Source organism: Pleurodeles waltl, chromosome 10 (assembly GCF_031143425.1).
Source record: "Pleurodeles waltl isolate 20211129_DDA chromosome 10, aPleWal1.hap1.20221129, whole genome shotgun sequence".
Classification (NCBI taxonomy): domain Eukaryota; kingdom Metazoa; phylum Chordata; class Amphibia; order Caudata; family Salamandridae; genus Pleurodeles; species Pleurodeles waltl.
This window is the reverse complement of record NC_090449.1, coordinates 310754920-310770170: the sequence shown is the minus strand read 5'-3', so window position 1 is coordinate 310770170 and position 15251 is coordinate 310754920. Positions and strand designations below refer to the sequence as shown.

General features: G+C 44.1%; 1 protein-coding gene across 3 annotated transcripts in view; it reads left to right on the top strand.

Moving 5' to 3' along the window:
• The window catches only part of ABCA3 (ATP binding cassette subfamily A member 3), a 453847-nt gene that overhangs the window by 382750 nt on the left and 55846 nt on the right, over window positions 1–15251 (top strand). For all 3 annotated transcript variants that reach the window (XM_069210492.1, XM_069210493.1, XM_069210494.1), the window contains exon 20: window positions 12658–12931. In XM_069210492.1, coding sequence (XP_069066593.1) covers window positions 12658–12931 — 274 coding nt within the window. The remainder of the gene's footprint in view (window positions 1–12657; window positions 12932–15251) is intronic.

Sequence of the window (15251 nt, the reverse complement as noted above, 5' to 3'; positions counted from 1 at the left end):
GATGATGCTGACGCATGGGACTAATGTGATGCACCAGTATCAGATAACAGTCCGGATTGTTATCCAGCAAAGCTGTCACCACCAGAAGACAGTACTGTATAAACGCAGGTACTATCCAGGGCAGCTACATTCCACAACGTAGCAATGCATACAGAGCCAGTGGAGGATGATTTCCTTTTTAACACTCTGGCATCCACCCACGCTTCCTATCGCAGTCTGCCGATGCTCCCGGGCATGCTCAAGCACGCGCAACAGGTCTTCCAGGAGCCTGTAAAGGGAAGAGCTATCACGCCTAGAGTTGAGAAGAAGTACAAACCTCCCCCAACAGACCCTGTGTTCATAACACAACAACTTACACCGGACTCAGTGGTTGTAGGGGTGGCAAGAAAAAGAGCAAACTCTCAATCGTCAGGAGACGCTCCACCGTCTGACAAAGAAAGTCGAAAATTCGACGCAGCGGGCAAGCAAGTGGCAGCACAAGCAGCCAATCAATGGCGGATTGCGAATTCGCAAGCCCTACTTGCACGCTATGACAGGGCACACTGGGACAAGATGCAAGACATCATACAGCACTTGACCAAGGAACACCAAAAACTTGCCCATCAAGTAGTGGAAGAAGGACAGGCCATATCTAACAACCAGATAAGGTCCGCACTAGACTCTGCAGACACGGCAGCACAAACTGTCAACACGTCTGTAACCATTCGCAGGCATGCATGGCTTAGAATTTCTGGATTCAAGCCAGAGATTCAACAAGCGGTGTTAAATATGCCGTTTAATCAACAACAGTTGTTTGGGCCGGAAGTCAACACAGCCTTTGAGAAATTGAAAAAAGACACGGACACGGCCAAAGCCATTGGTGCTCTCTATTCCCCACAAGTCAGAGGAACCTTTAGAAAACCACAATTCAGAGGAGGTTTTCAGCAACAAACATCTGAGCCTTCCACCTCTCAAACCAGACCCACCTATCAGGCACAATACCAAAGGGGAGGGTTTCGTGGTTCCTATAGAGGACAATTCCCAAGAGGAAGGGGAAAGTTCCAAACAACCAAACCAAGCCAAACCAAAAAGTGACTTCAATGTCACAACACCCCAACACTTGTCACCAGTGGGGGGGAGGCTAACCACATACTACCAAAACTGGACACATATTACCACAGGCGCATGGGTCTTTTCAATTATCCAACATGGTTATTGCATAGAATTCACACAATTCCCGCCAGATGTGCCACCAAAACGCACAGATTGTCCCAACAACACTTAGACCTATTACAAATAGAGGTCCAAGCACTACTACAAAAACAAGCAATAGAGCTCGTACCCAAACATCAAAAAGGAACAGGCGTCTACTCACTATACTTCCTGATTCCAAAAAAGGACAAAACATTAAGACCTATCTTAGATCTCGGAACACTGAATCTCTTCATCAAGTCAGACCACTTCCACATGGTAACACTTCAAGACGTAGTTCCCTTATTAAAAAAGGAGGAATACATGACAACACTGGATCTCAAGGATGTGTATTTCCACATACCCATCCATCCTTCTCACAGAAGATACTTAAGGTTTGTAATGCACGGCATACACTATCATTTCAAAGTGCTACCGTTCGGAATAACAGCCCCAAGGGCATTCACAAAATGCTTAGCAGTAGTAACCGCTCACATAAGGAGACATCACATGCACTTATTCCCATATTTAGATGACTGGCTAATAAAAACCAACACTCAACAACAGTGTCTTCTTCACACGCAATGCGTCATAGAAACGCTACACAAACTGGGGTTCTCTATAAAATACCAGAAATCACATCTGCAACCATCCCAAATACAACAATACTTGGGAGCAACACTCAACACACAAAGGGCAATTACCACTCCAAGCCCACAAAGAGTCCAATCGTTCCAAAATGTAAGATCAACCATGCAACCGAACCAACATTACACAGTAAGGTTTGTAATGAAACTTCTAGGCATGATGTCCTCATGCATAGCCATTGTCCAAATGCAAGATTACACATGCGGCCCTTACAACAGTGCCTAGCAAAACAATGGACACAAGCACAGGGTCAACTTCAAGATCTAGTGTTGATAGACCGCCAAACACACTCCTCGCTTTAATGGTGGAACCCTATAAATTTAAACAAAGGGCAGCCATTCCAAGACCCAGTGCCTCAAGCTGTTATCACAACAGATGCTTCCATGATGGGGTGGGGAGCACACCTCAACAATCACAGCATACAGGGTCAATGGGACAATCAACAAAAACAACTTCACATAAATCATTTGGAACTGCTAGCGGTTTTTCTAGCATTAAAGGCGTTTCAACCACTAGTAGCCCACAAACACATTCTTGTCAAAACAACAACATGACAACTATGTACTATCTCAACAAACAAGGGCGGTCACACTCGTCACAACTGTGTCTCTTAGCACAAAAGATTTGGCATTGGGCAATTCACAACCACATTCGCCCAATAGCACAATACATACCAGGGATTCAGAATCAGTTAGCCGACAATCTCAGTCGAGATCACCAGCAAACTCACAAATGGAAAATACATCCCCAGATCCTACAGGATCACTTCCACCGCTGGGGAACACCAAACATAGACCTATTCGCAACAAAAGAAAACGCAAAATGCCAAAACTTTGCGTCCAGGTACCCACACTCTCAGTCCAAGGGCAATGCACTATGGATCAGTTGGTCAGGGATCTTTGCTTACGCTTTTCCCCCTCCCCCACTCATTCCTTATTTGTTCAACAAACTAAGTCAAAACAAACTCAAACTAATACTCATAGCACCAACCTGGGCTCGCCAACCGTGGTACACAACACTGTTGGACTTATCAGTAGTACCCCACATCAAACTACCAAACATACTAGATCTGTTAACACAACACAAACAACAGATCAGATACCCGAATCCAGCATCGCTCAATCTAGCAATCAGGCTCCTGCAGTCTTAGAATTCGGACATTTAAATCTTACACAAGAGTGTATGGAGGTCATTAAACAAGCCAGAAAACCTACAACAAGACATTGCTACGCAAACAAATGGAAGAGATTCGTTTGCTACTGCCACACTAATCAAATTCAACCACTACATGCCTCCACAAAGGACATTGTAAGCTATTTGTTACACTTACAAAAGTCTAATCTGGCATTTTCTTCCATAAAAATCTATCTCACTGTAATATCTGCCTATCTGCAGATTACACATACAACATCACTTTTTAGAATCACAGTCATTAAAGCATTTATGGAGGGACTAAAAACAATCATACCCCTGAGGACACCACCAGTACCATTGTGGAACCTTAATGTTGTATTAACACGACTCATGGGCCACCATTTGAAACCATGCACTCTTGTCAAATTCAATATCTAACTTGGAAAGTAGCCTTTCTAATAGCTATCACATCACTTAGAAGAGTGAGTGAAATACAAGCATTTACTATTCAAGAACCCTTTATACAAATACATAAACATAAAGTGGTTCTCCGTACAAATCCAAAATTCTTACCAAAGGTCGAATCACCATTCCATCTAAACCAAACTGTGGAACTCCGAGTCTTCTTTCCACAACCAGACTCAGTAGCTGAAAGGGCCTTACATACATTAGACATAAAAAGAGCACTAATGTATTACATTGACAGAACGAAACAATTTCGTAAAACAAAACAATTGCTTGTAGCTTTCCAAAAACCTCATGCAGGTAACCCTATATCCAAACAAGGCATCGCCAGATGGATAGTTAAATGTATTCAAACCTGCTACATTAAAGTAAAAAGAGAATTACCGATTACACCAAGAGCACATTCCACTAGAAAGAAAGGCACCGCAATGGCTTTTCTTGGAAATATACCAATGACAGAAATTTGTAAGGCAGACACCTGGTCTACGCCTCATACATCTACTAAGCATTACTGTTTAGACGTGTTAGCAACACAACAAGCCACAGTAGGACAGGCTGTATTAACCTCTTAAGTGAGTGGCCGACGCCCACACACCCTCCCTGGTGCGGGTCACGACCAGTGGCCGACACCAGGAAGGGCATTAATAAATCCTCGGGTGCGTCGCACCCGAGGATTTTTTCTTTTTTTTTTTTTTACTCCCCCCGGGAGACACGGAAGCTACTGTGTCTCCCCCCGCCCCCCACCTGCCCCTTTGTGACGTCAGCGCGCCGCGAGGCGCGCTGACGTTGCAAAGGTGTTTTCCCCATGAAAGCAGGAAGCAGCCTTGCGGCCGCTTCCTGCTTTCATGGGGAAAACGGCCTTTTACATGTTCGGGAAGGCCTCGTAAGAAAGGGGAGTGTCTCCCCTTTCTTACGAGGCCTTCCTGAAAGTGTTTCCTGGCCTCCGGTCGCAGCTGTGCTGCGATCGGGGGCCAGGAAACACTTTCAGGTTTCCTGGCTCCCCCGATCGCAGCACAGCTGCGATCGGGGGGTCAGGAAACATTTTGAAAAGGCCTCGTAAGAAAGGGGAGACTCTCCCCTTTCTTACGAGGCCTTCTGAAACTGTTTCTGGCCCCCGATCGAACGGTTTCCTGGCCCCCGATCGCAGCACAGCTGCGATCGGGGGCCAGGAAACCCCACTAGACACCAGGGATTTCACTTTTGGGGGGCGGGAAAACGGGCCGCCCCCCCCCCCCCCTGGCATAATTTTCTTAAAAAAAAAAAAAGGTAGGTGCCCCCTGGGGGGGGGGTGGGGGGTGTGGGGGGGCGCGATCCCGCCCCCCCCCAGGGGATTATTTTTTTTCCAAAAAAAAAAAAGTGAAATGACAGGGGGTCGCCCGTGGGCAGGGTGACCCCCTGTGGGGGCAATTTTTTTTTTAGATGTTGTAGGGTTTCCCTGGGGGCCATTTTGGCCCCCAAGGAAACCATACAACAACAAAAAAAAAAATATATGTATATATCTATATATATATCTATGTAGATAGATATATCTAGGTACATGGATATATCTATAGATATATCTATGTAGATAGATATATATATATATATATATATATATATATATATATATATATATATATATATATATATAGGTAGATCTGTATCAAAGAGATTTATAAAGCGCGCTACTCACCTGTGAGGGTCTCAAGGCGCTGGGGGGGGAACGGGGGGAGGGAAAGGGGCTAGGAGATTCACTGTTCAAAAAGCCAGGTTTTGAGGCCCTTCCTGAAAAGAAGTAGGTTTTGGGTCTTGCGAATGTGGGTTGTGAGTGCGTTCCATGTTTTGGGTGCAATGTAGGAGAAGGATCTGCCCCCGGTGGTGGTGTGTTTGATGCGGGGGACAGAGGCGAGAGAGAGGTCAGCTGAACGGACGTTTCGTGTGGGGGTGTGGAAGGTGACTCTCGTTGAGGTAGGCAGGGCCTGTGTTGTGGAGTGATTTGTGTGCGAGGATGAGGATCTTGAAGGTGATCCTTTTGTCAATGGGGAGCCAGTGGAGGGATTTGAGGTGTGGAGAGATGTGTTCGTGTCGGCGGAGGTCGAGGATGAGTCGTGCTGCTGAGTTCTGGATGCGTGTAGTTTGCACTTGAGTTTTAGAGTGGTGCCGGCGTAGAGGGCGTTTCTGTAATCAAGCCTGCTGCTGATGAGTGCGTGAGTGACAGTTTTTCTGGTCTCTGTGGGGATCCATTTGAATGTTTTTCAGTATACGGAGTTTGTTGAAGCATGAGGAGGTAAGAGCGTTGATTTGTTGGGTCATAGAGAGGGAGGATAATGCACAGCATGTGAATCTGCAGCGTCTCATGCCACGAACAGATGTACACTGGGTAAGTGACATTTTCCATATATATATATATATATATATATATATATATGTTCGATGGCATGTGTAACTGCAGATACACATGCTGTGCATATCCCGCCATCTAGTGTTGGGCTCGGAGTGTTACAAGTTGTTTTTCTTCGAAGAAGTCTATTCGAGTCACGAGATCGAGGGACTCCTCCCATTTCTGCTCCATTGCGCATGGGCGTCGACTCCATCTTAGATTGTTTTCTTTCCGCCATCGGGTTGGGACGTGTTCCTCTTCGCTCCATGTTTCGGTTCGGATAGTTAAATCTCGGAAAATTTGACGGTATTGTTTGCGTTCGGTATCGGGTTATTTAACGCAGATCGACACCGAATCAAGAAGAGCTCCGGTAGCCCTTCGGGGCTTATATTCCCCGGCGGGGCCTTGTCGGCCTGAATGCGTGTGTCTTCAAGGCTAATGGAACCGACCCCATTCTGCTTCTGCCCCGAATGCCACAACAAGTATCCTTACACTGATCAGCATCTAGTCTGTAATTTGTGTTTGTCCCCCAAACACAAAGAGGATACCTGCGAGGCCTGTCGGGCGTTTCGGTCGAAGAAAACGCTAAGGGACTGGAGAGCACGAAGGCTTCAAATGGCGTCGGCGTCAAGGAAGAAGAGACTTTCTCCATCGCTGACTCGGACGAGACCGAAACTGAGCAGGTGCCGAAAACCGTGAGTAAACCAGCCCCCGCCAAAACTCACACAAAAATCATGAAGGCCCAGGGGATGCCACCGCTGGCAGGCCATGGCTTAACCCGTAAAATCGGTGACCATCCATCAGCACCGAAAAAGGGCACACACGTGTCGAAGTCATCCGACTCCGGTCGAGATCCCGGCACAGAGCATACTTGACACCGAGAACATGGCTCAGACCAGACTCGACATCGAGAGACCGGCTCCGAGATAAGTCGGCACCGAGAGACGGCACACCGAAACCTAAAAAAGTGGCTTCGGAGCCGAAAAAGACGGTAGAAACTTTTTTGGTACCGAAACACCCAGCTTCGGAGCCGAAAACAAGCTCCTACTCCGAAGAACAAGGCCTTTCAGAACAACTACAAGGCCACAAATTTGGACAAGAGCTAGAAGCAGGGGAGCCAGATTATACACAAAGAAGGCTCCATATTCAAAAGGAAACCGGGAAAATAAGAACTCTCCCTCCTATAAGGATGAAAAGGAAACTTGCTTTCCAAGACAAAGAAAGACAACCACAAGCAAAAGTGGCAAAAGGAGTAACTCCACCCCACTCTTCGCCACAACCATCACCACACCACTCACCGCAACTGTCACCAATTACAACACCCCCTATGATGCAGTCTCCAACGCACACAGGGATGACCCAGGAGGACCTAGATGCATGGAATCTATATGATGCACCAGTATCCGACAATAGCCCAGACTGCTACGCAGCAAGGCCGTCACCACCTGAAGACAGTACTGCTTACATGCAGGTGGTGTCCAGAGCGGCTGCTTTTCACAATGTAGCACTGCATGCTGAACCTATTGAAGATGACTTTCTATTTAATACTTTGTCGTCAACACACAGCCAGTACCAGAGTCTGCCGAAGTTAAAACACACAAAACAAGTGTTTCAAGACCCCGTCAAATGCAGAGCCATTACACCTAGGGTGGAAAAAAAGTACAAGCCTCCCCCTGCAGACCCTGTGTACATCACGCAACAACTAACACCTGACTCAGTGGTAGTAGGCGCAGCACGCAAAAGGGCAAACTCACAGACTTCTGGGGATGCACCACCACCCGACAAAGAAAGTCGAAAGTTTGATGCAGCGGGGAAAAGAGTTGCAGCACAGGCAGCCAATCAATGGCGCATTGCCAATTCACAGGCTTTATTGGCAAGATATGGCAGGGCTCATTGGGATGAAATGCAGCACTTTATAGAACATCTGCCCAAAGAGTTCCAAAAGCGTGCACAACAAGTGGTGGAAGAGGGCCAAAGTATCTCGAACAACCAGATACGATTGGCAATGGATGCAGCGGACACAGCCGCAAGAACTGTGAATACAGCAGTCAGCATTCGAAGACACGCATGGCTACGCACCTCCGGATTTAAGCCAGAAATCCAACAGGCTGTGCTTAATATGCCTTTTAATGGACAGCAGTTGTTTGGGCCGGAGGTGGACACAGCTATAGAAGAGCTGAAAAAAGACACAGATACGGCCAAAGCCATGGGCGCGCTCTACTCCCCACAGGGCAGAGGCACATTTAGGAAGACACAATTCAGAGGGGGGTTTCGGGCACAAAGCACAGAACCCTCAACTTCACAATCCAGACCCACATACCAGGGCCAGTATCAGAGAGGAGGTTTTCGGGGACAATACAGAGGTGGACAGTTCCCTAAAACTAGAGGAAAGATCCAAAGCCCAAAAAACCCTCAAAATAAACAGTGACTTCAGTGTCACAAATCCCCAACACATAACACCAGTGGGGGGGAGACTCACAGATTTCTACCAAAACTGGGAAGAAATAACAACAAACTTGTGGGTCCTAGCCATTATCCAACATGGTTATTGCATAGAATTCCTACAAGTACCACCAAATGTGCCTCCAAGAACACACAATTTGTCCAAACAGCACTTGGATCTATTACAACTAGAAGTCCAAGCGTTGTTGCAAAAAGACGCAATAGAACTGGTACCCAATCATCAAAAAGGAACAGGTGTTTATTCCCTGTATTTTCTAATACCCAAAAAGGACAAAACTCTGAGACCCATCTTAGATCTCAGAACACTAAATCTTTACATCAGCTCAGATCACTTTCACATGGTGACACTTCAAGATGTTATCCCCTTGCTCAAACAACAAGACTACATGTCAACATTAGATCTCAAGGATGCATACTTCCATATACCCATACATCCTTCACACAGAAAATACTTAGGGATGTAATCCAAGGGGTACATTACCAATTCAAAGTGTTACCATTCGGGATAACAACAGCACCAAGGGTATTTACAAAATGCCTTGCAGTAGTAGCAGCCCATATCAGAAGACAGCACATACACGTATTCCCGTATATAGACGATTGGTTAATCAAAACCAACACGCAGGAACAGTGTCTTCAAAATACGTCATAGAAACCCTTCACAAACTAGGGTCCTCACTAAACTAACAAAAATCACACTTACAGCTGTGTCAAATACAACAATACTTAGGAGCAACAATCAACACAAACAAAGGGATTGCCACTCCAAGTCCACAAAGGGTACAAGCATTCCAAAACATAATACAGTGCATGCACCCAAACCAAAGGTTTCAGGTAAAATTAGTGATGAAACTACTAGGCATGATGTCCTCATGCATAGCCATTGTCCCAAATGCAAGATTACACATGCGGCCCTTACAACAGTGCCTAGCAACACAATGGTCACAAGCACAGGGTCAACTTCAAGATCTAGTGTTGATAGACTGCCAAACATACACCTCGCTTCAATGGTGGAATTCTATAAATTTAAACCAAGGGCGGCCTTTCCAAGACCCAGTGCCTCAATACGTGATCACAACAGATGCTTCCATGGTAGGGTGGGGAGCACACCTCAACCAACACAGTATCCAGGGACAATGGGACACTCAGCAGAAACAAATTTAATATAAATCAGTTAGAACTACTAGCAGTGTTTCTAGCGTTGAAAGCATTTCAACCACTAATAGCCCACAAACACATTCTTGTCAAAACAGACAACATGACAACAATGTATTACCTAAACAAACAGGGAGGGACACACTCAACACAGTTGTGTCTCTTAGCACAAAAGATTTGGCATCGGGCGATTCACAATCACATTCGCCTAATAGCGCAATACATACCAGGAATTCAAAACCAGTTAGCCGACAATCTCAGTCAGGATCACCAACAGGTCCACGAATGGGAAATTCATCCCCAGATACCACAAACCTTCTTCCAAACCTGGGGAACACCGCAAATAGACCTATTCGCAACAAAAGAAAACGCAAAATGCCAAAACTTCGCATCCAGGTACCCACAGCCTCACTCCAAGGTCAATGCATTATGGATGAGTTGGTCAGGGATATTTGCTTACGCTTTTCCCCCTCTCCCACTCCTTCCGTATGTCGTAAACAAATTGAGTCAAAACAAGTTCAAACCAATACTAATAGCACCAACTTGGGCACGACAACCTTGGTACACAACACTACTAGACCTGTCAGTAGTGCCTCATATCAAACTACCAAACAGACCAGATCTGTTAACTCAACACAAACAACAGATCAGACACCCGAATCAAGCATCGCTCAATCTAGCAATCTGGCTCCTGAAGTCTTAGTGTTCGGACATCTAGACCTTACACCAGAATGTATGGAGGTCATCTAACAGGCTAGTAAACCTACTACAAGACATTGCTACGCAAATAAATGGAAAAGATTTGTTTATTACTGTTATAATAATCAAATTCAACCATTACACGCATCCGCGAAAAACATTGTAAGCTACTTACTACACTTACAAAAGTCTAAGTTAGCTTTTTCATCCATTAAAATACATCTCACAGTAATTTCTGCCTATCTGCAAATTACACATTCAACTTCACTATTCAGAATCCCAGTCATAAAAGCATTTATGGAGGGTCTAAAAAGGATCATTCCACCAAGAACACCACCAGTTCCTTCGTGGAACCTCAATATTGTATTAACACGACTCATGGGCCCACCATTTGAACCCATGCACTCTTGTGAGATACAATACTTAACCTGGAAAGTAGCCTTCCTAATAGCTATCACATCTCTCAGAAGAGTAAGTGAAATACAAGCCTTTACCATACAAGAACCCTTTATACAAATACACAAACATAAAGTGGTTCTACGCACAAATCCCACATTTTTGCCAAAAGTCATATCACCGTTCCACTTAAATCAAACAGTGGAACTCCCAGTGTTCTTTCCAGAACCAGACTCTGTAGCTGAAAGAGCATTACATACATTAGACATAAAAAGAGCACTAATGTATTACATTGATAGAACCAAACAAATTCGCAAAACAAAACAATTGTTTGTAGCTTTCCAAAAACCTCATGTAGGGAATCCAATATCCAAACAAGGCATTGCCAGATGGATAGTTAAGTGTATTCAAACCTGTTATATAAAAGCAAAAAGAGAACTGCCTATTACACCAAAGGCACACTCCACTAGAAAGAAAGGCGCCACCATGGCCTTTCTAGGAAATATACCAATGACAGAAATCTGTGAGGCAGCCACATGGTCTACGCCTCATACATTCACTAAACATTACTGCATGGATGTGTTAACAACACAACAAGCCACAGTAGGACAAGCAGTATTAAGAACATTATTTCAAAGAACTTCAACTCCTACAGGCTAAACCACCGCTTTTGGGGAGATAACTGATTACTAGTCTATGCACATCATGTGTATCTGCAGCTACACATGCCATTGAACGGAAAATGTCACTTACCCAGTGTACATCTGTTCGTGGCATGAGACGCTGCAGATTCACATGAGCCCTCCCACCTCCCCGGGAGCCTGTAGCCGTTATAAGTTGATAAAAATAAACTTGGACATTTGTAAATTTGTAAATATAACACTTTTAATCACATTATGTACATACATACTTACTCCATTGCATGGGCACTATTACTATATACACAACTCCTACCTCACCCTCTGCGGGGAAAACAATCTAAGATGGAGTCGACGCCCATGCGCAATGGAGCCGAAATGGGAGGAGTCCCTCGATCTTGTGACTCGAAAAGACTTCTTAAAAAAAAAAAAACTTGTAACACTCCGAGCCCAACACTAGATGGCGGGATATGCACAGCATGTGAATCTGCAGCGTCTCATGCCACGAACAGATGTACACTGAGTAAGTGACATTTTCCATATATATATAGATAAAGAGAGAAAGAGAAAGAGAAAAAGAACACGAGAACGAACCTACATGTTTTTTCTGTTACCCTTAAGCTGTAGTTGTATTCTATCTCCTGGCCAAGTGGGTTCCAACCTGTGGTCCCGGGACCCCCGGGGGTAGTTACTGCTTAGAAAATTAACAAATATTGACAGATTAATAAAGTCTGTATAACCTAAGTGGCTAAATGTACACTTGAAAATGTTAAGTACTGTAAATGACAAGGAATTGGAAATTGGAGGCTAAAATTTAAATTAGCATCCTCAGGTTGATTCCTGGGACCAGTTCAGGTGCATCAGACAGAATACTGTATGGATGATGTGCGGCTTCAAGTGAACTTAGAAAAGCTCCACCCTTACTATTAATATTGTTATTTTTCAAATTATTTTGTTTGCAAATGAAATAAAATGTGTTATTTGTGTATGTGTTTGATGGAATGCTTGTTTCTGTATTTTCTGTCTATTTTGTTGCCGTTTAAATCATAGACCATGTGCAGGCTTGGGTCCCCAGCTTCCACTAATGACTCCGTAGGGGGTCCCTGGATTCCAGTATGATTAATTGGGGGATCCCGGGTTCCAGTTATGATAGTGGGGGTCCACAGGACTCAAAATGTTGGGAACCACTGTCCCATACCCTTCCCATCCCTCTAACTCCCTTAGTTGGGAAATTATATTTATCTGCGGGTTTTCTCAGGTGGGACTGCTCTCCCAGTCTAGTAAAGAAACATTGCTTTGTAACAACAAACATGAAACGGCAGGCTACGTCCAGGCATTGGTGTACAGTCTTGCAAAGCAGGTTTCAGTATTGCAATTAAATAACCTATGATCTGGGAAGAAGGTGGAATCCTTGAACCAGGTGGAATGGTGTGGCATTAAAGATACATTATACTTTTATTTAAAACAGTCAGATCACATTGTTTGAATGGATTGAAAATGTCACACTTACACCTAGTCTTTTATTTCCAGGTGACATAGAGGAATATATTATTGGAAAGGCCTCAGAGGAAGGTGGGGCCTTTAATGAGCACTGTGTGGCTGCAGCCTCTTTCATAGTTATTGGTAAAACCACCATCATAACTGCCTTTTTCAACAACCAAGCTTATCATTCTTCTGCCTCTGCTCTTCTTTTGGCCGACAATGCCATCTACAAGCTGCTGGCTGGACCCAATGCCTCCATCTCAGTTACCAACTACCCACAGCTACGGTCCACAAATGAGACTGCCAAGGACCAACTCAGAGAGTAGGTGGTTTTGCTTTATCTGTTTTATGATGGCAATCAGCTACTTGTAGTCACAAGAGGCAACGGGCACATGGAGTGGCAGAGAGAGTGCAATAATTGAACCACTATAATACAACGTTTAGCCTTAGAAATTGAACAATTTTTGGGACTTTTACCTCTTCTGCAGTTACACTATAATGATTTACAGATAAAATCAGAAGCAGGAAGCCTTGCTCTGAGTTCCTCTGATCCACTCTTTCTGACCTTCCCAGACCCTTATTTTCTCCCTGTCATGCAAAAATGTTTAATTAAGAAGAGCTCAGTGCAGTCTGCGTTTGGTATGCCGCAGCTACCTGGGTAGATAGTGTTCTTGTCTTCCTAACTAAGGTACTCTCATTGCAACTACAAGTACCATTATATGATAGATGCTCTTTAAAACTAACAATACCATAATATTAATATTCCAGAAATAAAGTAGGGCGGGCTTTAGAATATTAAGCCAGTGATGTTGTGATTGGAATATTAATGAATGCTAAGGTTTGTGTTTTGGCGACAGACATCTGGGCATTTGAAAATTTGTTTTAAACGTTATGCATGTTAAAGCTAATAAAGAGCAGTAGAGTTTGCAGAGAAGAAATATTTAGCACTAGGATCAGATCAGATCAGATCAGAACATAGCAAACAACAAAATAGATGGGATACAATTTGTAATTATAGAGGTAATGGTAGTTGCTGTTGCATGGCATAGCTTCATTGAAAATTAATCTGGGGGGTGAGTAGAGACGGATTCAGATCAAGGCACATGCACTACAAATTGAACATCGACCAATAAAGATCAGCCAGAGTAGGTGAGGGTGCACCACTTGTAGATTGGTTTGGGTGCAGGTATGATATTTAAGGTGGCAGTTACATTCATTATATGTTGCCAAGAAGGAAGAACATGTAGGTCATTGGACTAATAGTTGGGAATGGTGGTGAGTTGATTCTCTACTAGATGTTTGGGCACCCAGAGCAATTGAAAGGTTGGAGTCAGCAAAAATAGAGCAATTGATAATCTTAATAGAATAATTCCATAGCTCCTGCCATGTAAGAATAAAATACAATCCTTTTTCTATGCAAGTCCCCAATTAATCCTCTCACCTATTTGTTTAGATCCTAAGTGATAGTAATACTTCAAACCTGCAGTGAAATAGTTTTTAGGAGGACACTTGGCGCTGGAACTCACTTATAGTCTTAGGAAAAAAACAAAAATGTAAACCATTGAAACTCAAATTCACAAATGAGCATTGACAGTGGAAAGAAACTCTGCCCCAGAAAGCTGTGACAGCAGATCTTTACAATATTGCTTTCAGAAGTACCATGTTGGTGCAGAACTCCTCTCCATCACATTGGAAAACGATGTGCTTTTCCTGGGAAGCCTTGTGTTTTTCCTCCAGTTAGCTTGACAATAATGTGGACCGACGGGAGGTGTTCCTTACTCTTTTGGGCATTGTCAGCATCAGAACTGTGTTCGCAAGTCAGGGGAAAACCCAAAGTGCACCTACTTTCTGAGTGAGGGGTTTCCTGCCCCTCTTAATCCAAGCGATGCAGTGACTCACAGTGGTGGCACTATGATTCCAGAACTAAGCCAATGGCCTCTTAAATTATATCCCTCTGAGGATATAAACCCTGTCCTCTCCACATAACTAGAGTTCTTTGACTTTCTGGTACCTGGTCCCCACATGTGCTATGTATATTGTGCACATAAGGTACCATACAGTTCACCGGCGGACCTGGGAATGATGGGGTCTATATGACCTGGTGTCTGTTTTCTTTTTATCCACAAAATGGTGATTTCCTTTATATAGGGTTGGTGTTTGACCATATCCACACAAAAATAATCCCCTCACACCTACATCCCCATGTTGAGCACATGTTCTAAGGCCTCACCGAAATGTTCCTTAATCAGGGCCCTAATCTGTGTAAATTGTGAATTAAGGGCGAGCTGTACGACTGCGAGTTTTGCGACTAGCAATTTGCAAGTCATTTGTGAGTTGCAAATTGCGATTCAAGAAACCAAATGTACAACAGTGTAAATCACACTGTTTGTGATTCCCAATGGGGTCGCGAATGACCTACCTCAACATTATTCATGAGGGTAGGTCTCAATTTGCAACCCCATTGGGAATGGCTGCACTCACAGGGATGGTGGCCTGCTGGGGTCAGCAGACCACCATGTCAGTGACTGCTTTTTAAATAAAGCAGTTTCTTTTTTAAATGCAGCCCGTTTTCCTCAAAGGGAAACGGGATGCATTTCAACAAAATAAATAAATAAAACGTTTCAGTTTCATTTTTTGAGAGT